This window comes from Falco naumanni, chromosome 15 (assembly GCF_017639655.2).
Source record: "Falco naumanni isolate bFalNau1 chromosome 15, bFalNau1.pat, whole genome shotgun sequence".
NCBI classification, from domain to species: domain Eukaryota; kingdom Metazoa; phylum Chordata; class Aves; order Falconiformes; family Falconidae; genus Falco; species Falco naumanni.
The window spans coordinates 18,020,294-18,046,877 of record NC_054068.1 but is presented as its reverse complement, the minus strand read 5'-3'; the positions used below and the strand labels follow the sequence as shown (position 1 = coordinate 18,046,877).

Here is a 26,584-nt window from a genome sequence, read left to right as displayed (position 1 = left end):
AACATTGTATTCCCCTCCTGAACTGCAGAGGTAATGTCTTCCACATTTTATTGCCAGCCAAGTCAGATGCGTGTTACTTTAGGGTCCTGTTTTAAGATTACATGCTTCAGAACTATTTTTTTCATTATGTTTTACACAGTATACTCAGGATTCTACCTTAAAAAAAACACCTCACACTGATAGCTCAGAAGAAATCAGGAAGCGGAAACACATTTCCGACACGACACATCACATGAAAACATTTGGTCTTCTTTAAATCTCCAACCAGCCGTTGTGCTATGTCCTACATAAGGAAAGCATTAAGGGATCAGAACGCAGGGTGAACGCTGGGTTCACACTGGACACCTTGTTATTTTGGGGGGATGGGGAAGGGGGAGTAATCATGTACTCAGTGTTGTAACTGACAGCAAGTATTAAAGGTCAATTCATCGTTCACTCCAAAAGTAGTGGGTACGTTACTGGCAACCACAGGCCAAAAAAAAAAAAAAAAAAGTACATTTGATGCTTAATTCTTCATATGAGTGTTACACACATGATTTTAAATATATACGTGCTTTCACTTCTAATGGTGGTATTCAACACACCGAATCACCCTACAGGTTGATCCAAGACATAAAATGAAGTTAGAAATCAGCAATAAGGACCCTTCAAAAGCAAACTGCCACTTACATCGTGAAATGAGAGTCTGTATTTCAGATACTTGTCATTCGCCTTTGTTAACAGACAAACTTGTTCATAACTTTAAACATTACATTATTGCAGCCTATGGTTTCTTAGTTATGTTCAGACTATACCTCTCCATACCTGACAGGATACCGTAGTTTTTTACTTGCATCCTACCCAACCTTTTCAACACATTCAAAGAATACTGCTTTCTAAGGGGTGGATCCTTAAAGGAGTAAGGCAGGTCTCTCCAGGAAAGAAAGACTCTAAAACTAAACTGTACGCGATATTTTATTTTGTTAATTCGTTGTCTTCAAGCTCTCACCCTTCTTTTCCTCCCCATCTGTAGTACATTGAAGCTGTAATATCTACAGCAGTGATTACAGTAACATTTCATAACCACGTAAAAGGTGCCTGTGATGCTTATGAATATCACCTATACTTATAAAAAGATTTAGCATGCACACAAACACTATGCAAAACATATAATTCTATATGATGCAAAAAGAATGCATCTAAACTCGTAAGGCTTGAACAGGTCCGATTTCACTGCTTATCTTGTTCCCATTGTCTTCTATATTTATGCGTTCGAGATACTAAGCAAAAGAGGTATCACTTGGGCAACCATGGCTCCATCTTCTCTTTTCACGTCAGCTCCACAAGACTTGGATTTACAGAGGTGAGAAAAAGAAAAAGACGCCATGCATAGCAGCTCTTGGCAGCAACAGATATAAGAGAACAAACAGGAGGGGATGTAACAGGACTAGGAAGCAGAAAACAGTAGGCTGCCTGAGTCTCAAAAGGGGGAAGAGCTTCCTGAACATTAGTTTAAGAGTGAAAAGAATGTTTTGGTTTGTTTTTCTCTTTTGTAAAGAAAAAAAAAAATAAAATCATTCTGTTTGGCTCTTTCTACACTCTTTCTTGCCCTTACCCACAGAAGTGCTTCTTATAGTTAACAGCAAGCTATGTGTTGTCATGTTATCCTTAGAGCTGTTAAAGATGCCAGTCAAGACCTTACTTCCACTGTCTTCAGCACTGTAAGAATACAGAGAAAACCATGCTTTCCCTGAGCACCCTACAACCCAAATGAGTGAGAAAGGTGAGGGAAGTATACAAATCGCTCAATATCACCACTGTAATCCCACTGGCAAAACCAGTCTGACTTCATGCTTCTGAGTCGGTCTGGTACCTGACCCATAAATGCACCTTTCCTTTTCTATAGTGTGATGCGGACTAAATTTTTCTTGGCCTTGGAATCCTGCAAAAGAGAAATTCATCCTTACAAGGAAAGAATCAGACCTATTTCCATGCTACCATAGACACTTTGAGCCATATATCAATACAAGAAAGGTGACATGCCTATAACGTAAGCACCCTTGCTGTAGCTGTTCAAAATACAAGATCCCCTCTTATGCTTTCCATCTTAACTGTGTTTCGATTTGATCTGATTGAACTTACAGTTCTTGCCATATGTTTTGGAGCTGACCTATAAAGATCCAAGATAGATAGATATTTTATTAATTTCAATATATTCTTCCATAGACTAATTTGGTTTACTATGTGGCTACTTTTTTCTATTTTTATTTGGTTTCATTTGAGGCACCCATTCCAGTTTTCACAGTTCATCTTGTGAGTAAAGTTTTAAGGCTCACTTACTGTTTGAAAGCAGAATTAAGCCAAAAATTTTCGAATTTCTACATTAATATTTTCCCTATTTTGCCAAAGGTGAGCTATAAAGAATAGGCCTCCTCACAGGTCAGAACAAAACCAAAAAAACCTTAAAAGAATGGTGACATGTACATTATTTGAACAAAGCATAGGAAACTGTGATTCAGTATTACTCATGTTACTTGGTACTCAGGACTGATACTTAGGGCAAAATGCTAAAAATAAACTAAGTTTAAAAAGTTTTCATTATTGAATATCCCAGTTCTAGAGGTCTTATTTTGCACCACCTGGAAGTACACTATCAGCCAGCAGGATACTTCTGTCATACCAGATTTCACAGTGTCTCTTTGAAGAAAGATTTATTTGTTGTTCAGTGCAAACAACCATTTTAATTTAAAACAAGTACAGCTAAAAGAAATACATTACCAACTGATGGAAATCATCATCGGCTGGTGTCTTATATGGAAGTGTATTCTCTCCAAGTTCTTCAAGGAGCTTTTTTTTCTGTTTTGGAGAAGCAAAATTGAAACAGAAAATCAGACTAAAAGCCAAGTAGAAAAGCAGTTGTATTAAAAGAGATACAAACATATGCAATTATTTCTTTCACTATCTTCAATTCTGGAAAATTAAACATGGAAAAAAAGATGCAAAAAAAAAAATCAGTGGAGTTTTTCCACTTACAAAGCAGTAATTCAGGTTAAGTAGTTTCAGAGTACCTAAGTGTTTCTCCTCCTAAATTCTTTTTTAAATAATCAGTTGTTATTACACTGATGAAAATCTACCTTTGTCTAATGGTCTTCAGAACTATGCCTACTTTATACCTAGATAATAATTGCAATTTTTTTCATTTTATTTTCTACTTCAATTTGTGGATCCAATGGGTACAAAGCTCATACTCCATTAAATGGCTCAATAATATTCACAATGAGCCTTAATACTGAGCATAGTCTAAAAAGTCCTGAAATGGTGTATTAAGGAAACATCATCTACTGCACACCAAAGCCACTACAACCTGACAACATTTAAAATGCCATCCTCAAGACCTGCCATCCCAGCAGACAGCCAGAAACCTTGTTGGATGTTGGGAGTGCACTTCGAACCAGCTGACTGCGAAGAGCCAGTTTTCTCTGTCCCCCTTGTTCTCTTAACTCCCTTTTTCCTTCTGTTTTAGACTGAGAGTACCTCCACCAATGTTTAGTCAACATGACCACTAAGAAATTGTTAAGATTAAAGCCTGTTTTTCTCCAAACTGCACTTTCCAGATTTTTATTAATAAGCATACAGTTTTTGTATGCAATATACAATTAAATGTGCAGCTAAAGATTTGGAAAGCGCAAGAGACTCGAAACATGCCACCAGAATTTTGGAATCAAACAATCCCAACCCATGGCAAGTCCATCCACATTTATCCATCCACAGTCTAACTCAACCCTAAGTCAACATGATGTAAGTACAGAATAACAATGTAAAAATCATCACAGTGGAAGCACTGGCCTAGAAAATTAATACACTGTTGCCTTTATTTCTTCTTTCTTTTAGCTTGCAAGGATGGTTTCTTTACAAACTTTGATCATTAAAAAATATTTACTAATAAAAATGCAACTCAGATTATAAAACTACATCTGCCATAATGCTTAAATATTTCAGATAACAGGATTCAAATTCTCATTTTTATTGCAATATTTTCAACTAAATAAACACTGTCACATGAAATAATTGAAGTTTCAGCTCACTCCATACTTTTATGTTGCAAGAACAAGACCAGATGGAAATGAAATACATTTTTTAAAAGAATGGTAAGGGCGTGGTACAAAGGAAAACACAGAATAAGTTAAAACCAGGTATCACTAACACTTTCATAAACCCAAGTTCTAGGGGAACAACTTCCAATTTCATCACCCAGATGTCACTGCAAATTGATTATTCTAAAGACAACATAATTCACTGTTAAAAAAGCACTTTTTTTTTCCCCACTTGCAAATTCCCCTTTTCATAATGTTTTGGGTTGCATACACAGGTCAAAACAGATCTTCCCTACTCTGGCAATCCTACTTAAAAAAAAGAAGACATGACATGTAGTAACTAACTCCTGGCTTACAGCAAACATATAAACAAGGAAAGTTGAATTATGAAAAGTGTTACTGTGTATTTTATTCTGTGACAGTGAATTTCCTTTATTCAGAGTTAAGCATCAAGGAAGATGACAGAGGCTTAAAATCACAAGGAAGTGTAGAAGATTTGAAGGTTTATAGCAAACAGATCAGTCAAATTAAAATACGAGCAGGTAGCTCTCACTCATCTCTGCACTCACGATCTAATGATCACCAACTCTTAACTAGACTGAGAAGAGCAGCACTGAAATTGATGACCCAGCAATGTAATTTCTCTTGGTCCCTAGTTTTCTTTGGGGACAGGTTGTTGGTATGTTGACATGAAGTCACTGGTGAAACAGCACATAATATGGCTTCAGATTAAGTTGGCAGAAAATGACATGCTAATTTGCTGCATATTCTAAAACAATAACACTTCTCTATTACAAAAAGCTTGCTACAATTCTATTACATGAAATCACTGACAACATTAGGTTGGCTTTGTTGTCTATAAGATAAACCATATTTAACTGGAGAAAAAAGATAGATATTTCAACATGGACTCATATCTGTGGGGGGGAAAAAAAAAAAGAGGTGGGAAGAAGAGAGATTCTAACAATTTCTTTGTCAAGTAACAGCCTCTTGGCAAAAAGCACACAGCATTAAAATGCGCTCTTGTGTATAGGTAATAGTAGTTCACATTTGATTGTCAGATCTGGCTAAGTGCCGCTCTTCAGCTTGATGTACAGACTAATACACACAGCTGGGTGGTATAACACATTGCTCATCTCTTATGCAAGAAGCTGTCACACAGATGTCAAAAACATCAAGCTACTCACAAATACCTCCACAAAGTAAAAAAAAAAAAAAAAAAAAAAAAAAAAAAGATCTGGCTATACCAACTGGCTGATGTGTAAGTCTAAGCACTGTTACGTAAGCACTGCTCATAGACTCTTCCAACACCTAAACCCCTAAATAAAACATTTTAAAAAATTGCTTTTACTTGAAGGTATGAGGCACCTTAAAAAGCATTCTTCTACATCTGATTTTTAAATTTTAAAAATTATGAAAAGTGTAACAGTTTATTCAGGTACCAGTATTACGTTTCTTACACTTTAAAAAGTAATGTGGTTTTTATGTATATATTAGCGATGCTAATACGTGAAAGACAATCTTACATGCACCATACTTATAATGCCATCACACACTGTGCACTGGTCAAGAAACCTTGATAAGTGTTGTACTAGGACCTAGAAAGGAGAAAGTATCTGCAAATACCTTATTTTGTAGGCTGCTGTAAGTGTTAATGGATCAATTATATCTGAGACTGATAACTGGAATGAAGACCTAATGCATCAATGCTCAGTTTTAGAGTGTGTGATGAACTTCCTGCAGACATTAACAATCTCTGCTCATTTATTAGTAATAGAAGGGTTTATTAATGAGATTGTTGGTTGTAAAATTCAGCAAGTGGAATAGTCATAATTGGAATCTCTCAATCACTATACACAGTATTTTTATTTTTTCTAAGTTTCTTTGTGGCAATAGCAGTACTGCATTGTATGTTACACAGCAGAAATAACAGAAACACAGCTAATGCACGTCAAAGTCACAAGACAAAATGTAGTTATGTTACAGACACATGGTCTGTTATTTTCAAATTAAGTGGTATAAGGGAAAGATGGGACTTAATGGCATTTTCTGACAGTGTGAAAATTTTTGCAGTTGACATATTTCCCTGCAGGGTGTCAATAACATTCTCAAAAGGTTTTATTTCTCTCTTAATTGTAAGACAAAAGTTCAATATCTAGGCTATAAGGGCTTGTGAAGGCCTTAGACTTTCCAACATAGAATTCCCACTTAGTTTCATCATCAAACAAGTCAGAAGACAATAGCCATTTTCCAATTCACAGGTTGTTGTCTTGGCTGAAACAACATATTATAAAAAACTAATTTTACCGAAGCCACATTGAAATATTACTGAAAGTAGTTCTGACAACAAATCTAAGGCTGCACCATCACAACAATTTAACATGTAAAACCAGTGAAAACATTAAGAAGCAAGTTTGCTTTCCCTCCCCAGTACTTAGCATAAAACACACTGAAGAGTTTATTGAAGAAATTGCATTTGTTAACACAAGGGAGACTTAACTCAATAAAAGTTGTATTCACCTCTAAAAAGATAACCCTGTTTGCTGCCCTGCATTCCTCCTGAAACGGGGAAAATGTCAGCTTCACTACACCAAGTAATCTCTCTGGACCTGGAGCAGCATCCCATACAGGTGTAAAAAGCCAGTCACACAAGCCCAAGACATGGAGGGATAAAACAGTGCCTATGAAACATTTAAGGATGTTAGGTTTTAGTTATACAAGAACTCACTCTGACGAGCAGTTAAAAATCTCTACTTTATTCAAACTAGTAGACTGCCAAAACCCATGACTGTTACTGTTCCGGAAAAGTCTATCTGATTATTGCCTAAATTTATTTTTTTTTTCAGGAAAGACAGCAATCTGAAGCTTCTAACAGGCATGTTCCTGACATCTGAGGGGATGCAAGCAACCTTTTTTTCCCAGCGATTGATTCCTTACTTTCACCTTACAATCAGCATTACACAGAAACGCTATAAAAAAAGACACATGAAAGACGATAATTCAAGCAAAAATTGAATATCCCACCATTGCATTTAACCTCCTATTTTAACAAGTCTTGGATATTTCTTAGTTACAAATATTTCATATACACACCACACTAGGGAATAATCATTTTTAATGGGTGAGAACCGGCTGGACTCTTTGGGCAAGCAGGTGCTTGCCCGATGCAGAGAAAACAGCACAACCAGCAAAACAATTTGACGTACTCATATACACTCTTCCCCGCAAAATAATTGAATTTTCTGATTCACTACCTGCCTCACCTTACAGCGACCTAAAGTCCCACCTAACATTGCCTTGTTTTCATTGGGTCAGTGATTTTTTTTTTTATTTAAATTTTTTTAATAAAGATTGAAAATGCTCCTCATTTTTACTCCCCTCCAGCCCAGCAATCTTACAGCAAAGAAAGGTAGCAGAAAGCTGAACATTTTACCTATCTCATGTTTAGATCTTGACAAATAATCTTCCTGAGGCTAAAGGAGGGAACAATATATATTACGAGGGGTGAGAGTCCAAAAGGAAGGCCTAGTAGCTTTGAAACATCGTCTCCACTCGCAGCCTACAAAAGCCCTTCTGCCTTAACTCCTTACATTAGAAGTCCTTTGAACACTGGCCAATTCTTTTGTCCTAAAAGCTTTGCTAACTACCCGTTGCAGTTTTCACACTTTTGAGAACACTGACTTGTGACCAGAACTAATAAAACACTGAAGTTTTTGTTTGCAATGCAATCCAATGTGTTTGCAGAAATTTCTGGGGCAGCTCCTAACAAACAAAAAAGTATCTATTCAAAACAGAAGAAAGTATCATCTCCATCTCCAATACAGTTTTTCCCAATAGTCTTTTGTTTTCCAAAAGCTTAACTGGTTTAGCAAAGCACTCTGGGAATGCATACTGTCATGAAGGAAACATCTGAATCACAAGTTCAGATGCAAATCTTTGGTTTTCCAAAAATCCCTCCTTTCTATTAGCTTCTTCCCCACATAAGAATGTACATTAGGGCCTGTGTTTCCCTTTCATCCTTTTTTTTTTTTTAATCAACTATAATAAAACATGGATTTCTTTCAAGTCATGCATGAAGAAAAGGGCTAGTGCTATGAAGTGAGAGCTCAATGGCTTTGTAGAGGAAGAAGATTAAATACTTTATACAGTAAAAATTTTGTGACATGATACTAAGAGCCCATCTACAAAAAAGCCATGACTTTACAGGAACTTCCACAATCTTACCTCCTAATATTCTTTCTCAGATTTTAAAATTTATTTTTTTAAAAAATGACACATTAACTTTTGGATAGTTTCTTAAGGAAGGAATGTGATTTTTAAAGTTGACATTTGTTTAAACTACAAGGCTTTCCAAGTGTTAGCTATTAAAACTTCATAGCAACCAAGATCATTCAACTGGCTCACTAAAACCAGTTATGTCAGAAATGAACCTAGAGTAATAAAAAATACATTCTAAATGCACTATTACAGCTTTCATTTCTCCATTATCACATATATTAGATTTCAGATATTTTTTTTTTCTTCAAATTATTTCTGTAAACTCCGCTCATTAAAAGATCTTAAGGGACCGGTCAATTTTACAGCACCATTTACTCACATGAGAAAGTTGTATTTCCAGGTTACCCTTCATTACACTCAGGTCTTACCAAAAGCCTTGTCTGTGCTACAATCTTTCTGTAATCCAGCCTTGTCAAAAATACTGGCAGGCATATGACCACACTGAACCATACTTTGTATACTACAGCTCCCTGCACCCTAATACCATATGCCAAAACCATTTTCATTTTAAGGACAGAAACTTGCATTATTCTTCTTCTATATAAATTAACTATGACTCTCTAATACTATTTAATAGCCTATAAATGCATTTCCTAACTATACTATGATAAAATATGCTGGTTATTGTGCGTCTTGCTCTCCCACTGAACAAACCAGTGCAGTTACAGAAGTAGCAAGATGCAGTTCAAGTGATCCAATCATGAAAAAAATTACATAATGAACAATCTACTGTGATGCAAAGACCTCAGGCCTAACATCAGTATTTCTGACTGAGCAGTTGTCTAAAAGACTGTTTGATATACCGTCCTGCAAAGGTACTGTTTGGCTTTGCTAACTAATTTCAGTCTTTTTTACCCTTTCTCATAGATCAACAGGCCCAGATTTTGGTTCACACACACACACAGATCAGTCACGCGTATGCACAACATACTTGACCGATGTAACCGAACTAAGAGTTAATTTATGCATTGAAGCAGCTTTGCAATGTGTGAAAAATGTCTTTGCTACCAGTACTCCCTCTCTCCCCACCCTGACGTGTTAACAGCCCCTTAATTGTTGTTTCAACCTACAGGAACTCTTAATGCAACAGAACTGGCAATTTTCTTACCCAGTTTAGTGTGCATTTGTCACACATGGATTAGCACTTTAAGTAACCGTAATAAAAATCTGAGAAAATAAATAGTTCAAACAGCCACTTTTTGATGGCTAACACCCTAAGCCTCCCCAGCATAACTGTCAATAAACTTCTACTACCACTGCAAGCATCTTGACGACAATGTCCATTTCTTGTTCCTTCTATCATTTGTGCATCCTCTTCCAGCAGGTACCAGTTGGTAAATGGATCGCCTGTATTAGGTGAGAGTATTCAAACTTCATTCAAAAATAAAACCGGGAGATCTGATTGAAACTTGGTCTTTCAGTTTTCATCTTATACATACGGAGACAAGAGCATACACGCACCTAAGAGAATGCTTAACACAGTGGATACTTTCAGATAAACATGTTTTGACTCACAAGGAATAGATAAGGACACCAGGCCATTCCTGCATGTCATTCTTTGCATAGTTTCACTGAGAAATGGCCAATAGTTGCTGAGAAACTAGATTTCTTCATCAAGCAGTTCTTACCCAGCTCACCTCCTAAAAATTAGCAGACAGAAACTTTAGTGACTGTTGCCAATAACTGATGCTGCATGATATAGAAAAAATACCTCTAAATACACTGTCCCAAGATACCAAGAGTGTTTGACCAGTTGCAAAACACTAAGCACCAATCCTTTAACAGGGAAAACACTCAATAAAGACTGAAAACAGATGAAATAAACCCACAGATTATAACAAGGGTTGATGTTGAAAGGATACATTTGGCATTTTTGTCTGTAGACCTCTCACGTTCTAATAGCACTAAGAGGTTATCGATGTTGCCTAGCTTCTACTGAAGGCTATTGCCAGTATGTAGGGCCCTAGAGCTGTGCACCCTTAGGAGCTGATGCTATGCTTGTGAATGGGAAATGCACCGATGTGGTGCTGTTTCTCCTGGAACAACCCAAGAAAACAGAAAGAAGCGTTAGGAATCACCGCAACATTTTGGGAAGCATTGCATATGTGCAATGTGGAACTGTATAGCCTTCACTAGGGTATAATATCCAAGGAGTGTAGCAAAAGAAGAGCACACATACTGACCAGCAACCAGAGAATGAGCCACCCGAGGACCTCCAGAATGAAAACCAAGGGCTGGCACTGCTTGAGATGCAGATTCAAAACCTTTGCGACAGGCTTGTAACTTTTGTAGATGCAGACAGACAACTTGCAAACACACACACAAGCAGGTCACACTAATAGTTTTTCAGAACCGCTAGCAAGATCAAAGATGAAATTAATTTTCTTGCAGCTTTTCATCATTTCCAGAAAATAATGAGCCTTGCAGAATTCCTGGTCTGGACATATATTTTGATAAGTAATGGTAGAAGTATCCAATTTGTAATAAGGATACTTTAAAAACTGGGGGGGGTGGGGGTGGGGGGGGGGAAGAATTTTAAGTGTTAAAGCATCACCCAGAAGAAACAGCAGTCAAAAAGTAAAGTAAAAAGAAAATGGATACTTGAAAAAAAAATAAATAGATATTTCCTTAAATATTTCAGTTTAGCATCAAGCATGGTTTCCAAAGTCCCCTTGATAACACTGCTGAAGATGGCGTTAATGTAGAAAGAGCAGGTGCTAAGTGCAAATGCATGTGCCATGCAATCGGCTACACAGAAGATCAATAAGGAGCTAGAGCATTAAATTTCACATACTGTAACTGTCATGCCCATTACATAGCATTTGAACATCTTCGTAGGCCATTACAAAATTGTTGACTCTTGATATTTTTTATTGAACTAAATCATTTCCTAGAGATTTTATTAGCACAATAAGTACTATGAAAGTATAAAAGCACTTACAAAAAAACTTGGCAAAATTTGAAGACCTTTACAGCCTTCCAAGGCATCATATCTGATTATTTAGCTGTATTCTTCACTGTGGAATAAAAAGACAGGAAGGTGGTTGAAAGACTTAAAGATAAAAGGAAATGCATTCCAGGAACACTTCTGTGTTAGTCACGTAACAGATACAGAGCCGATGTATTTTAAAGGAGGTATTTACAAGATAATTCTTGAGAATATATGCCACAATTAACAAAACCACTGCAGACAGAACACACAGAAGGAAGGGGTATGCTAGGTCCCCCGGGGTTCAGCTGCAGAAGCAGCACCATGCTTCCTGCCTCTGCTCTTCAATCTCTGTGATTTGTCCTTTTCAAGGACATGATAAACACAGATTTTCCTTAGAACATTTCTCACACTAGAGGAGCCTTTGAGCAGAAGCTTTGTGCAACTCCCCCTCCTCTCCCCAAAACAATTTAAAGGCAGCCATCACTGATTTGTTATCATAGTTACAACAAACTGGGTGTCATACAAATTGTCAATTTCCAAAACAGCACAACCATCAAGGTGTTTTTTTTGAAGCTACACAGGAGTACAAGTGTTAATACAGTTGCACCATTTTCTACAATTATTTTCAAGGACATAGAAGTTACAAATCACATTATGCACAAGACGGGAAATTGAAACTTATGTATCGATATTTGTACAAGACTATTCAGTGGCAAAAAGTGCCATTTGTAACATTTTGTACATTTATAAGAGTAATCTGTGTAATAAGAGCATGGACATTGTTTAGTACTTATAATAATTTCCTAATTTTGCATAAACTATGCCATTGAACAAATAATAACAACACTCACTCAGAAAACCTATAAACTGTAGTTGTTGCCTCAACTTCATAGTAAGACAACTACTAACAAAACATTGTTGAATTTTGACATCTAAGTTCAAGAAGGATATTGCTATATGTGGTTTCCTGAAAGAAGAGGGTGTGGGGTTTTTTCTAACAAAAAGTAAAGAAAAAAATCATTGTGAACAATGCAAATGCAGTGAAGAATTCAAACTTAGTTTGTTTTGTTTAGCTGGAAGGCTTTGTTTCGTTCACAGCCTCTGGAATAGGCCACACGGGGAACAGAAAGCTGACATTTAACATTTAAGTTGGCAGACAACGATTAGCAAAAGTCAGGGTCTGAAGAAGGTTAGGCAAGTTCAGACCAGAATCAGGGAGCACAATTTAAAAGAAAGGATAATTAACCATCGGAGGAGATCACCACTTTATGAGATGAACTCTCCCTTGTGGGAATTCTTTTTTATAGCAAGTTTGGATGTTTTTGCTAAATGATACATTTTGGTTCAGTGGTTCCCAAACTGTTTAGACCAGCAGACTACAATGAATCATCCATATTTCCTCATGAAGTACTGCACATACAGCCTAACCAAATCAACTGGCGACAGCAGAGCCACACGGACTGAAAGTGTGATGCATCTTATTCCTCACTTTGGTTGTGATTCATCACTTCACCAGTCACCCACTGAATCCAGACACCCTGGTCTACTTCTATAAAAATATATTTTACTGAAGTCCTAAAGCTGGTGTTAGAAATTCTCTTCTGCCTCACAACTCACACAAACTGAGACAAGAGTTTGTCAAGATCTGTATTTCATGGTACTTGGAACATTTACAGTAACATCATAAGGTTTAAGAACTACAGCTAAAGTATGGGCTACTCAATTTTCTTTCACTCTTCAACTGACTTAGCATAATTTAAAGAATAAGCTTAGGGTAAAATACAAGAGAGCACCGATTTGCTATGAAAGTACATCTGTTAAGTCATTTCCTTTGTGCCAAACCCAGGCAAATTTCGTAATGCAAATCAACATTTTGTTTAAGAATACATTTGTCGACCAAACTTAAGGCCTGTTACTTTTTCAAATAATGCTGTTTTAATAAAGCAACCATAACTCTTGCAAAGATTTGCAAGTTAATCTCCAGTTTTCATTTTAATTACTTGCATATACAGACCTTATTTCTTGTTAACTTTTTCCTTCAGTTGCAGTGATGACGTGTATAATTCTGCAGAGCAGCACTACACTAAAATGGGCACGCACAAAAATTATTTCTTAACTCTTCTGTGTACATCTGTCCAGGGAAACTTTTGTCTGTCCTTTCTCCCCACACACTTATATCCCTAACTGATCTATGAATCCAGATAGTCATGCTACTATAAATGTCCGCACTTTGTATTTGTGAAGTAGTACAGTAGTGACAAGGCTTTTAAAAAATCATCTCTTACCTCTCCATGCTATTCTCAAATACAGGCTGGTTTTCTGAAGGTGAAAAAAAAAAAAAAAAAGAGGCTGGCAGAGAGAGAACCATTCCAGATTTCAACACAACTCTCCTTTGTCCTACCTGCTCCCTTCTGCTGAAAAACAAAAAAGCAAAAAACCCTCAACCAAACAAACCTAGACTTATACTACTGCATATTCCTATTACCAAATTTAATAAACAATTCCTACAAAGAGTACTAATTCATTCTAGAACAGTTTGGATTCCTCGTCTAAACAAAGGAAGAGAGACTGCCATACTGATCAGTAACAGATACTAAAGCCGTACAAGGCTGATAGGAAAATACAGACACGTTATATCAACTGTGTGGTAACATTCAAAAGTGAATCCATGAAATGACCCAATAAAGAAAAAGCATCAAATGGTCTCTTGACTATTTAAGTAAATATTTGCATATGTTAAATAAGAACATCATCAAAAAGCCCACAGGGAAATTAGCACAGGGGAAGGAACAGGGATGGTGAAGAGAGGTAAAACCCCTTTATTAAAAAGAGATATGCACACCCAGAAAAATCCTAATGTGGACGTACAACTCGACAAAGAGAAGGACTGGTCTGAACTATGGTAAATTTAAATGCACACAGGAAAGTCCCTGTCCAAATGAAAATACTGTGGACACCTTAAAATTCTAACCTCTGGCTTCCTCAGCGGGTATGTCAAAATCAAAAATAAATAAATTTCCTTCAGAATGTCTACAACAACTGGAGTCAACCATTTTATCATTCGATACGGTGGTTTTCTATGTTGGGGTACTCTCAACCTGACATTCAAAAATCTAGGCCACCTTTTTTGACACGTAGTATGCATGTCTGTGGTAAAAGCATCTGAGTGACAGCAGCTCAGATGCATTAATAAGGGAGGCTGAGGGCAAGGAACTGACATTAAGAGAAAGCTGCCAGAGCCACCTTTGTTCTCATTTGCTGGCTTAACATGCTGTATTACTTCCCCTTCTACCATGGAGTCTTCAGTGGTAACTAGAATTCAAGAAGGGTTGGTTGAAAAAAGAATGAACAATGTCAGCTTAAAAAAAAAAAAAAAGGAAGGGAGGATTTTAAAATTAACTACTATCAGACAACTGCAGGAGCTTATGACCAGCGTTTAGCACTACGTATGCTGCAATTCCCACTAAACTAGAAGTGACAAAGGTTTGATGGTCTCCATGGAGAGCTGGGCTTCCATATGACAAATGCCTCAAATCACTGTTATTTGCATTAATTCATTATATAGGACTTAATTAGATTTTTACTTAGGAGCTTAACTAAAAAATAAACCAAACCCAAACCCCTTTTACCCAATACTTTTGGGAACCCTTAACTCCATCTGTCCTTGTCGCTGCATTTGGAAAGAACCACAACAGGGATCCCTACCACAGCATTTACTCAAGGACCTTTTCTTTTCCTTTCCACCAGAAAAACTTTTAACATACTTACTCATTTCCAGCCAGTAAAGTGCAAAAAAATAGCAAGAGGTGTTTAACGAGCTTCCCACCTGTATTTTCATAGTAAGCAGAGTAACTGTTTAAACATCGTGACAGCAGAAAGATCACCTTTAGCATGCATATGAGTATGCAGCAAACTTCATAAAGCATTACAACAGGCTTCTAAAGCATGCTGTTAAAAGACAGTGTACTCTAATATTTTATAGCTCCTTGTTCAATTTCTTTTGTTCTTTACCTTGACAAGTTAACTGTTCTGTGCTTGCAAGTTTTCAATAGTCTGTTACAAAAAGACTTAAATTTGTTTGCATTACACACCGCAGGGATTAAAAAGGAGTTAATATATATCTATTCAAAACTATTGTGCAGAAAATAGCTGTGTTGTACAGGGCTTAGGCTGTGACCCGCTTAACTTTATTCACAGAATGCACAATCCATCACGTACAAAAACACAGAGGAAAATGTGAGGTGTTAGTAAGTACCGCTGTTAGTGAGAAATTCTGCTAATTATTACACCAAATAAGCATAGTCAACAGGCTAGAGCTGTGAGAGGGCGTGTTTCAGGGCATTAAATGGCTGCCTTGGATGGAGATGAATATATTACACTATGCCCTTTAACAATAAAACAATTTCCCTGACACTTACAAATCCAGGCGGCTCTGGTAGCGCAGATGAAGAGCTCAGGACTGTACTTGGCATACAACGAGGTTTCAGTGCCACCTAGTGACGTGCACTTTAACTTTATTGTCTCTTAAGATTTACGGTACATGAAAAGTTCAAAAGCTAATTCAGCTCAAGTGCAGAGTCCACACAGTACGGACGAGAAACCTCACTCTTTGCCAAGAGAAGACAAAGAGAGGTCATGACGAGACAAACTCCTCCCCTTTATAACTAAAACATACGCTTCCTTAAATAGCTGATAAAGTGCTACATATGTTTTTATTACAGCCTGCTCTTCAGGTAAAAAAAAAAAAAAAAAAAAAAAAAAAAAAAAAAAAAAAGAAAAGAAAATGAAAACAAACAAACAGAAGAAAGCCTTGCAGGAAAGGACAAACCCTGATATATTTTAAAGCCTATACTATGCACAAGGTAGCTCAGATATTGATTTTAGGAAAATATTCCATCAACTTAATAATTTTCAAAATATTTTTTCCCCATTTGAATGGGCTTTATTTATTATTTTTATCTGGAGTGCTTCGGCAGCTTGAGGAAGTGTTTCGGAAACCGTAAACTTTGTACATTCGTTCCTTGTTTGCATTTTGATACTTTATATACTTCTGCCACCATATTTATTATCACTGCAATGGGGATTACAGCCATTTCACACCTCCCTTACCCTGCTGCTGTGCTCCAGCTGATGTTTACATTGAATGTTTATGTTGAATGTTTACGTTGATACAAACTAAACTCTGCAGTGCAACCTAGCCCAAGAAAAGCTGTGAAGAAGCTGAAATATTTTGTGCTGAATATAAATTGGTGTGTATTAAATGCCAGCACAATTGTCCACCGATGCAAAAAAAAAAAAAAATTATAAATTTACATGCTTAGATCAAGTTAAAAGCATAGGTTGCAAAAAAGATGCTAACATATACCCTGATATTACAGGAAAAGGCAAGCAGAAGTCTTTGTGTTCACTAGCCATTTTAGCACATAGACACCATTTATTTATGGACATATAGATGAATAAAATAAAAATTCTCCATCTGCCCCCCACATCTATCATCATGACATGGATAGCAACATAGTACTGACTTCAGTAGAAAACCACCCTCAACAAAGCTGCTTCCTATTACTGGCATTAAATTGCCACTTCAAGCGCCTCATGACTCTGAATTTCATATTCTTAGCTTTATTAAGCTCAACGAAAGTAATATATTCTAGGGTACATTTTTGAACTGCATACTATGGAACAAGGAAACAAAATCTGAAAAAAAAATCTAAAATCCCCAAAAGGCAGACTTACTACTATAGGAAGACACTAAATGCCTGTTCTGATTGAAATATAACCTCTACCACAACATTTAAAGAAAGGTGTTTAGAGATTGCTTTAAAAATGTCTTCAAATTCTGAGGCAGCAAGGATAACTGTGAGGGAGAAAAATGAAGATGAGGAATAGCAGATTTTAAACATGGTGACAGTATACAGGCTGCAACAGAACTATACTTGCAGAAAGTTTGTCTAATGTAATTATCTTACTCCAAAAACAGTGAAATCAAAATACAAGATTTTAATGAGGTTTTGCACATGCATAGATCCTGAATATTACAGGCTTTGGACCTTGAAGATTATACGATGAACAAAGAATCTTCTTCATTTATGGATCTGCATCAAAAAAACACTGAAATGAGATGTAACGAAAGAAGATTCTGAAGTTAAAATTCTCACCTTGACGGTTCGATTAAGACAACACAACCTTGTGGGTTAAACCTTCTTCTGTATTAGGCAAATGGTTACCATGTAAAGTGCTTAGATACTGCAGGACTAAAAAGCCCTTAGAAATCCAGCTGGGAAAAGCTTCACTCAGTGAGTGGGAAGCAACACTGTAAGTTTGGAAACCTCTACTGCAAATACACATTAGATGTCTTAATCTGCACCTCACCTTCGGACCTAAACTGCTGCCACAAGGATCAATATTGCCCCTACTTTAAACAGCAAATAAATAAGGAGGACAATCTTGCTCCTTACACATCATAAAGAGTTCTGCTCGTGGCTTCTCAAATTACACTTCCAGCTTCAAAGAAAGTACTTGCACTTCCTGGAGTACTTTCACTGCTATCGCTTCTGGAGGAAAGATGTGCTGGTACGAAGCAACGAACAATGGTACAACACTTCTGGAACCGCAGTGTCCACAACAGAACACAGGCAATACTGACAGCAAAAACCAACTATAACCCCTGTTTCTGTTTGCCATAGTGATTAAAAAAAAAAAAAAAGCCCAAATTTGATGATCACTGAATTGTGTTATTGTCCAAGCTTTTAAGAATCTGTGATTTTATTGCTTTTACAAGAATATTTCATTTTACCTACCAGCAGTTGTGTTAGAAAGCAAAAGGATTTAAACAAGTAACTTCTGATTAGCTTGTTAGAAGTTTTCATCCAAAAAAATCCCAAACTACTAGCTGCCTTGAGAAATAAATACAGATCTACTCCAAATCAGGTACCTTTATTTAAGGATCCCAATACGCGCAGCCCTCTGAAAGCCAGGGGTATGCTACTTCACTAGATTCCAGATGCAATCTTAGAAGTTGAATGCTGCATCATTTCCAGTTCTTGCCATCCAAGAAGCAAACCAGGAATATGGGGCAAATTTTAGACAGTGGAATGAGCCCACTTGGGCTTCACTTCACTTCAGTCTCCATTCAAAACATCTCTGCGCACATCCACTAGCATCAGGTTATCAACACTCTAGCTCTGTAGTCCAAATCAATTTTATAGCCACAGAGGAACACTTCTGAGAACAGCTACCACCTGCAAAACTTTTTACCTCAAAGTAAAACTCATCCTAGAAGAGAACATGTCACATTACATTTATATCACATTCTTTTTGTAAAAGGTATCATTCACATACGTGCAGGAATATAATATTCCCCACCCCCACCCCACCCCCTGGCAGTATACCAACCCTTTCCTCCACAGGATTAAGATTCTTTCCTTAAAAGCTGGAAAAACATATCTACCCTTAAAGCTCAAGAAACGTTTGACTGACCAATGACTGATCAACTAGTCATATGCCTTAGATATTCACTCATATTCTTAAGAATGCTGATACTTACAAACACTAAATGGCTACCCATGCTGAAGCCATCTGTAAGAAATGAATTGTTAAGCATCTTTTTAACAAAAGCAGTAAGCAGGGGAAGCATTCTAAGCAAAAACGTAAAAGAGTTTCCAGTGTTCCAATTCCAAGGAATTATCTTCACTACAAAATATTAAAACAAAAAACAACCAACCTCACTGATAAAACTTAAAAGCAACAAATTCTAAAATTGTGGTCTATGTTCTCTTCTGCTATTACAAGAAAATAGATATATGACAAAGTGGCTTGATAGTAATCCATTTTACTTCATTTTCAATATTGTTTTAATTACATGACATGACAGATCATTAAATGTAAACAGGTTCATCATAGTAATACAAGCATCATGAGTATTTAAAAAAAATCAGTTTACTGTGACCTTTGTTTTATTTCTTTACTATAAGTGAAAGCTATTTGGAATGCATTAAATAGGCTAAAAACCTCTACCAAAATTCATCTACTCTTCACTATAAAAACTAAGTTGTTATCTTATGCATCTGATACAGTAATTTCCTTTTAAAATTATGTGGAAAGTCAATTGTGACCTATTTTTAAATGTGCAGTGCAAGCAATACCAACTGTTCTACAATCATAATTTGCAGGTTCCCCCCAAAACCCACAAAACCAGGGCACATAAGTATATCATGTACTTCAAGGACTCTGGACATCAATAAAATGGATTTACTTCCATGAAACTGCTCACGGTGGAGAGGGTAGGAGGGAGAAGGATACTGCTTCTTGCTTTCATGAATTCTTTTGAGTATAGCCACAGTACAACTTTCTTTTGGACACAATTCTCAAGGCAGCTCCTATGCTGGAAAACCCCATGTAAAACTAAGATAAAGGAGAGTGATTCTGAGCTTCTGGTAACATACAAGTGAAAATGTACTTTTGGTTAACATTAAGCATTTCATTATTTCCAATCATTAATTCTTATTCCTGAATTTAGTAATATTTTTTAGATTATCATAGGTATGGAGTCATATCAACACCAGGAGATTATAACAATGAAGTTTTAAAAATGGTCTTGTATGATAGTAGATTCAGAGATTTTAAAGTGTTGTGTACAATGGGTACCCTGAAACACAGGACCTGAGAGTCCCAAAGAACTACTTTTATAATATAAGTCTTACAGAGAAATGCTACTAGTTATTAACAGAAAGTAGTCCTATAGAAAGGTACAGTATATTACACTGAATTTTATCCACCTTACTGCAGATACAGCCTCTTTTCTGCTGTCAAGATGCTTTTGCTATATGTAAATATTTAATGTTATTACCATAATTCGCTCAGTGTTCATATTGTCTGTTCAAGCGTCTATTACTGTCTGCTAGATACACTTGAGGATAACATTTATTCATGTCTGCTACTCAGTCACATGCAGGCCCTACTTCTCAAAGATTCTTCAAAGTTCAATAATTTATTAAAAACTGTACACAATGGTCTGTATCGTTTCCAAAAACACCTAACTGTAGAGTATGCAAAACTAGGATTTTACTTGTGCAAGTGTATGCACCGAATGCGGAGCAAGCTAGAGCAGTTTATGTAACACTAAGAATGCACTTCTACTTAGGATTCTGTGAGCAATTTAAATTACAGAAAGAAATTTTGTTACCAAAACTCCCAGGTAAGAAAAACAGATTTTAATAGGAGCACATTTTACTTAACGTAATTCTCTGAAAATAAGTCAAAATAGACATCAGCAGTCAGTTTCATCCCTAGCTGTAGAGTCACATGCAACACAACATTTTTGTGTTTACCTAAGTTCATAGTACTGTCTGTAATTGACACATCATGTGTCATACAAGATTTTATCATCAACATTATCACTTGTTGCACCTTCCAATAAAATACCTTAGAAACCAGATTTCCAAAACACCAATGTCCTGTTAAGGCAGACAAGACAAATTGCCAGAGCCCTCAAAAGGTTTGCCTATAAAACAGGGTTTTATTTATTAAAAAACCTAGGATTAAACAGGTGTCTTCAAATCAATCTCTCTGTTAGTATGTAACAGAGAAATCTGGGTATGAAATACATAAAATGAGGCATGATATTTTATAATCTGTATAGCCTTAATTTCACCCCATACAAAACATCAAAAGAGGACTATACAGGTGTTTAAGGCTGGTCTGTTTGTTCAGTCTTTTAAGACTTAAGTAGAAGCACCTAAGCAGGGACAGCTTATAAAAGACAATGCTGTTGAAATAAAGGAAAAATAATTAGCTATACAGGAAGCAGGACGGTCTCTCTAATGGACTGAAACAAGTTTTTCTTTCAAATCTCAGTTTTAGTTTAGACCAAAGGGGATTATTTTTTTTCTTTCCTTAAGAAAACAGTAAGCATCACAAACAGATCATCCTAGAAAGTGCAAGACAGCACAATTATTCCTTCTATCCCAGTGGACCATCACCCTTTATGAACATATGACTAAGATCCAGCTACTCATCAATGAGGCTAGAAGGAAATGAAAACATTGAATTCAAAAGATCTGCCTTTCAGTTAACATCCTTAATGTAAATTAGGGTTAAATGTGAATGAAATTAATATTTAAACACTTCAAAAACTTCAATTCCTTTCTTCTCTTTAAACACTAAAACTTAATTATAAAATAATGTAAAACAAGTGTAAATTTAAAAGAATCATTTTGAGGATTTGCATTAATAGTTCAAGACCTATTGACACTGAAGAAAAGAAGGGGAATCCCAACATTATGTTGCTTTAAAGTAATGTGTGATTCTGTTCCTTGCCAACAGACAGCAGGAGCCCAAAGACACAGGGGAGAGCTGCGGTAGGGAAGAAAGGAGACAGCAGCGTGGAATGGCATTGCAGGAGGACAGCACGGCAAGGCTGACCTAGGTTCAAAAGGCAGTCAAGTACAACTGCAGGAGTGGGGGAGTGGTGGGGAGAAGGAACCCAACGTTCAAACTCCTAGAACAGGCTCTCAATGTATTGCTTCACATATCACCATGAAATAAAAAGTTCATGTCCTACAGGGGCGCAATCCAATATTTAATTATGATGCAGCATGATACACGGACAATAGTGCAAAATCAGGAAAATAAAAGCACCTGACATCAGCACAATACCTCTCCGAAGTTTTGCAGCTCTTGTGTAATGTAAACTGCTGCCCTCTCATACTTTCACTACAAAATCCCACACAAAGTGAATCCTATATGCCTTATGGTTTGGCACAGTGGTTATTGTTACACAGTCTACATTTACCATCAGTTCCCATTCCTTTCTGGAACATAACTGAAACAATTTGTCACTTGCAAAAAACACTGAAGTGGTTTAACACCAGCCAGCAACTCATCAGTACCACACAGCCGCTCTGTCACTCTTCCCACAGAGGGATGGGGATGAGATTTGGGAAAAAAGAAAAAAATCATGGGTTGAGACAAGAACAATTTAAAAATTAAAATAAAATATAGTAACAATTAATAACAACAACAATAATGACAATAACAAATGTAATGAGAAGGGAGAAGAGACAGAGAGAAAGGAATAAAATCCAAAAGGTGAAAAAAACAAGTGATGCACAACACAATTGCTCACCCGCCGCTGCCCGATGCCCAGTCAGCCCTTGAGCAGCGACCAGCAGGCCCTGGCCACCTCTCCCTAGTTTATACACTAAGCATGATGCTGTATCATACGGAATATCCCTTGGGCCAGTTTGGGCCAGCTGTCCCAGCTGTGTTCCCTCCCAATTTCTTGTGCCTCTCCAGCCTTCTTGCTGGCGGAACCTGAGAAATGAAAAGTCCTCGACTTAGTATTAAACGTTACCCAGCAACAAGTAAAACCATCAGTGTGTTATCCACAGTACGTTCATACCAAATCCAAAACACAGCTACTGAGAAGAAAATTAACTCTATCCAGCTGAAACCAGGACAAACGTACACAAAAGAGAGGCACAGTGAGCTTTCAAGGTCAGCAGCCATCACACAGGGTATGCATTGAAATGCTGAAAATTCGATGCCAAGAACTTCTTTCAAATCAGCTTTTGACTACTCCGAGTTGAAAAGTTTACCACCTTCCTCTCTTACACCCTAAAACTTCCCCTTGCACCTGTGCTACGCTTCTTTTGAATGGAATTCTCTTAAAGTTATAACCTACTACAAAAAAGCCTGCCTCTACAAGGAAGCAGCACATTCTGCAAAAAAGTTACCGAAGTAACATGGCGAATTCTAACGTTAACATCATTCAACAAACAAATCCAGCAGCGCTGTCTATCACTGAAGCATACCACTCCCAAAAGGTCGGTTTTACCAACATGAACATGCCACTAACAGACACCACTGCTCAATCTCACAAACTGTATTTGAACATAATGCAACTTTTGCTTCCAAAGGGAGAACTCCAAACCAGTTGAGTGTTATGGTTAACCTTTCCAAACATGGACAAGCTCAGTTGCTGTACAGCATATTTCTCCCTGGAACAAGCACAAATGGTCATTTCATTCCTGCCCTGCTCAAGTCAAAGAGAGAGATATATAGAGACATATAAAGTTGTTTTCAGCAAACAGCATCAAAATAAGAAAGAAGAAATGGATTACCTGCAAAATATTTTTTTCAGTACAAAGAACCCAACACTCCACCAAAACTATAAAGATTTACTACACTTGACCATCACAATGCTGATATTTTGTTAAATCCTTTTTTCTACTTACTTAACTCCTGCTAATTGAACTTTACTCATGCCTAGTAAAAGAAAGTGGTCTTATGTCCTGTCAGATAATAGGTTTTCTTGCCCCTTTCTGCAATCACTTTGTTTACACGGACTTTGTTGACTATACTCTACCACGCAACATTTTAAAATGTGAATCCCAATCAGGACTACCCTCATTAAAAATATGACCTTTCACCTTCTATGAAGGACTGCTAACATAAATTACATTTTGTTGTAGCCCAAAGGTGATAGAGATGAGAGTAGGATAAACAAGGTATAATACAAAAGCCAGTTGGGTCAGCCTTTCATTACAGCCCTTTCAAAAGCTATTAATCTCGCTTGTAGTCAGTATGCTGAAAATAATTACTTCTTCTAACCTATGTTGTACTCAAAAGTAGCAATAAGGACAGGTCATGCAAGACGCAAATAATTCTTGGTCCTCATAAAACCACTTCAAATGGTATTAGGTGAACATCATGGCATGTTACTTCAAATCTCACTGACAGGAGGAATCTCAACAGTATCAACTGTACGTGAAGCCAAAATATACCACAAAGAATGGAGAAGAAATAATCATGGTAAATTCAAAACAACTATAAAATAGTTCTTTAGCTTTTAAAATGCTAATAGAAAATTAAAATTCAGCTTAATTTATCTTTTAAATCAGGGCCCACATTTAAAGCTTCAAGAAGAAAATAATCTTAATTTTCTTCAGTCTACTTAGTGTGTCTTTGTTGCCTCCTGACTTACATGAATTAACACTGACCTTTATCACATTAAAAGGAAAAAAAGATTCTCATGTTGGTAGGGAACATAAGGATCCTGGGAATCACACAGTACCTGACAGCAGCTCAGGAAAAAAATGAAACATGATAACTCATTGACAGTACTAAATACTGTCTGGAGAATAGACAGTTACTTCAAAACTACACATTAAGAAAAGCTTGCTGACAGTGACCAGGCTACTAACAAATTTGTGATGAACTGAATACACAAAAGGTAGCATTCCCCCAAATAAAATTTGCTTAAAAAAAAATTCTACTGAGCATAATTCATGTGCAGATGGTTCTAGGATAAAGTGAATTTAAATAGTACCTGAGAGTTCCACCAACTAACAGCAACCTAGTCCTCCTTCATATGGACTAAATAGCTACAAGGGAGGTGTAGGGGGAGAACCACAGAAATTTTGGGGTGTGCAATGTGAACAAAAATTCAATGTCACATTTAATCCCATGAGAATTTTACACATAACTGGGAGTGACCACATGCATAGTATGTGGAAAAACAGAGGGGCTATTAAGGCCTCTAAGAGCTACTGTAAGATGAAGAATACTGTGGGACACTAACTGAAACTTCAGTGCTTCTTGTTTTTTTTAATCTACTGGTCAACTAGTAAGCCAATTACTTAAAAGTTATAGCCAATTCTTATCAAAGCCCACTACAAATCTTCTACTGAAACCTCTGAAAAGACAACTAAACATTTCACGCATTGGTAACAGATGGCTAGAGAGAGAGGGGGAAAACCCCAACAAAACCACCTCCCCCCCAAAAAACCCAACCAACTTTCCATTGTATTTTTCAAGTGATAGCTTAGATTTCCTAAAGCTTTTTTTTGGGGGGGAGGGGTATCATTGCTACTAGTATTATAAAGTGCTAACCAGTAAGATATGCTGTTAGAACTGACATGGAGCCAGAAGAACCTTTTATTCTATTTCCAGTGCTAATATCCTAATTTTGCTTTGAACACTACCAAATCAGTTCTCCTAAGGCTTATTTCTCCAGCCGTCTCTCTTCCTCAAAGATTGTTTCAAGACTCAAAATACATCAAGACACTCTCATATTAATAATTTCAATCATATATTAATTTTTCCCTAAACTAGCACATAAACAAAAACAGTCTGTTGTAAAACAATGACATCTGCAGATATAGAAGCGATAACATCTGGTTAAACTTAGATCCAGGCAAAGAGAGTACAACGCCAGCAACTTCAGCACAGCTACATCATGCCACATCAGATCTACCTTTAATGTTCGAGAAAATCAGAAAAAATAGGTTCAGTGCCTAGCTATACAGCTATCAAACAGCTCAGGAATCTGCCCAAGGAGAAAGGTAAACATGCCAAAATCAAAACAACAAAAAAGGCAGATACCAAATACCAACTAACATTCAAGAAAACAAAAGCAATTCTTAAAGAGACTAATGCAACTACAGGCATTTTAGATGCCTAACCTCACTTAAGCAGCGTCAAAGGACCCAGAGAAAGGTCCAATGCTTTGGAAATCTCTTTCTTCCCCTTCCAAATAAAAGTAGGCATTCCTGTATTTTAGAGAATGAGGCACAAACCCAGGTACAAGCCAGTCCCTATGAAATACAATGACAGATTGTAGTAGTAGGCAACAATGATTTTGTCTACCTGCATCTTTCTTTTGGTACTTCATCGCCAATTACAGTAAAAGTTGCTCAACAGGATGCATACATAAGAAAATTCCTGTCACAGAGCAGATGCAAATTTAATTACTTTAACTTAAACCTTCCATCTTGTCTAGAGGTCCTTCAAAAATGCAACTGTAAACAAGTACTACATTGCAATCAGGTGTCAAAGGCTTATTTGATCTCTTACAAAATATGTCACAAATCACTGGCAGAAAGTGGGTCGAGAGGGAGAACAAAGGAAAAAACTGTCAATGGACTAGGTAGCTCATGTGAGCGTGCCTATTAGTGCACTGGATCTTTCTGCTCCTGTCTAATGCTGTCCATATAAAACCTTCTTCGTTTGACAGTGTTCTGTTATCCTGCATTTGATGTAATTTTTCTGTAGTAAGCAAAAAAAAAAAAATAAATTAAAAAAAATCTGTGAAAAGAAAGGATAGAGTAACCAAAGGAAACATTGAAGGTGCCAAAATTATTCTGCTAAAATACCAGTTTTGTGTGAATCTTCATTTGTTACATAACTTCTAAAAGCTGTACATTTCTGAGGAAAAAAAAAAAAAATCACATAAGAGCTGGAAGTAAATTAACTTTACTTTGCAATAGAATTATAGATGGGCCCAAACAAAAAACAGGTA

The 26,584-nt window shown here is 36.8% G+C and overlaps 1 protein-coding gene across 1 annotated transcript in view; it reads right to left on the bottom strand.

The window, feature by feature from the left end:
* Positions 1-26,584, bottom strand: part of FTO (FTO alpha-ketoglutarate dependent dioxygenase) — a 259,706-nt gene that overhangs the window by 210,163 nt on the left and 22,959 nt on the right. The window contains exon 2 of the mRNA XM_040615246.1: positions 2,758-2,835. Within this exon, the coding sequence (XP_040471180.1) occupies positions 2,758-2,835 (78 nt within the window). The remainder of the gene's footprint in view (positions 1-2,757; positions 2,836-26,584) is intronic.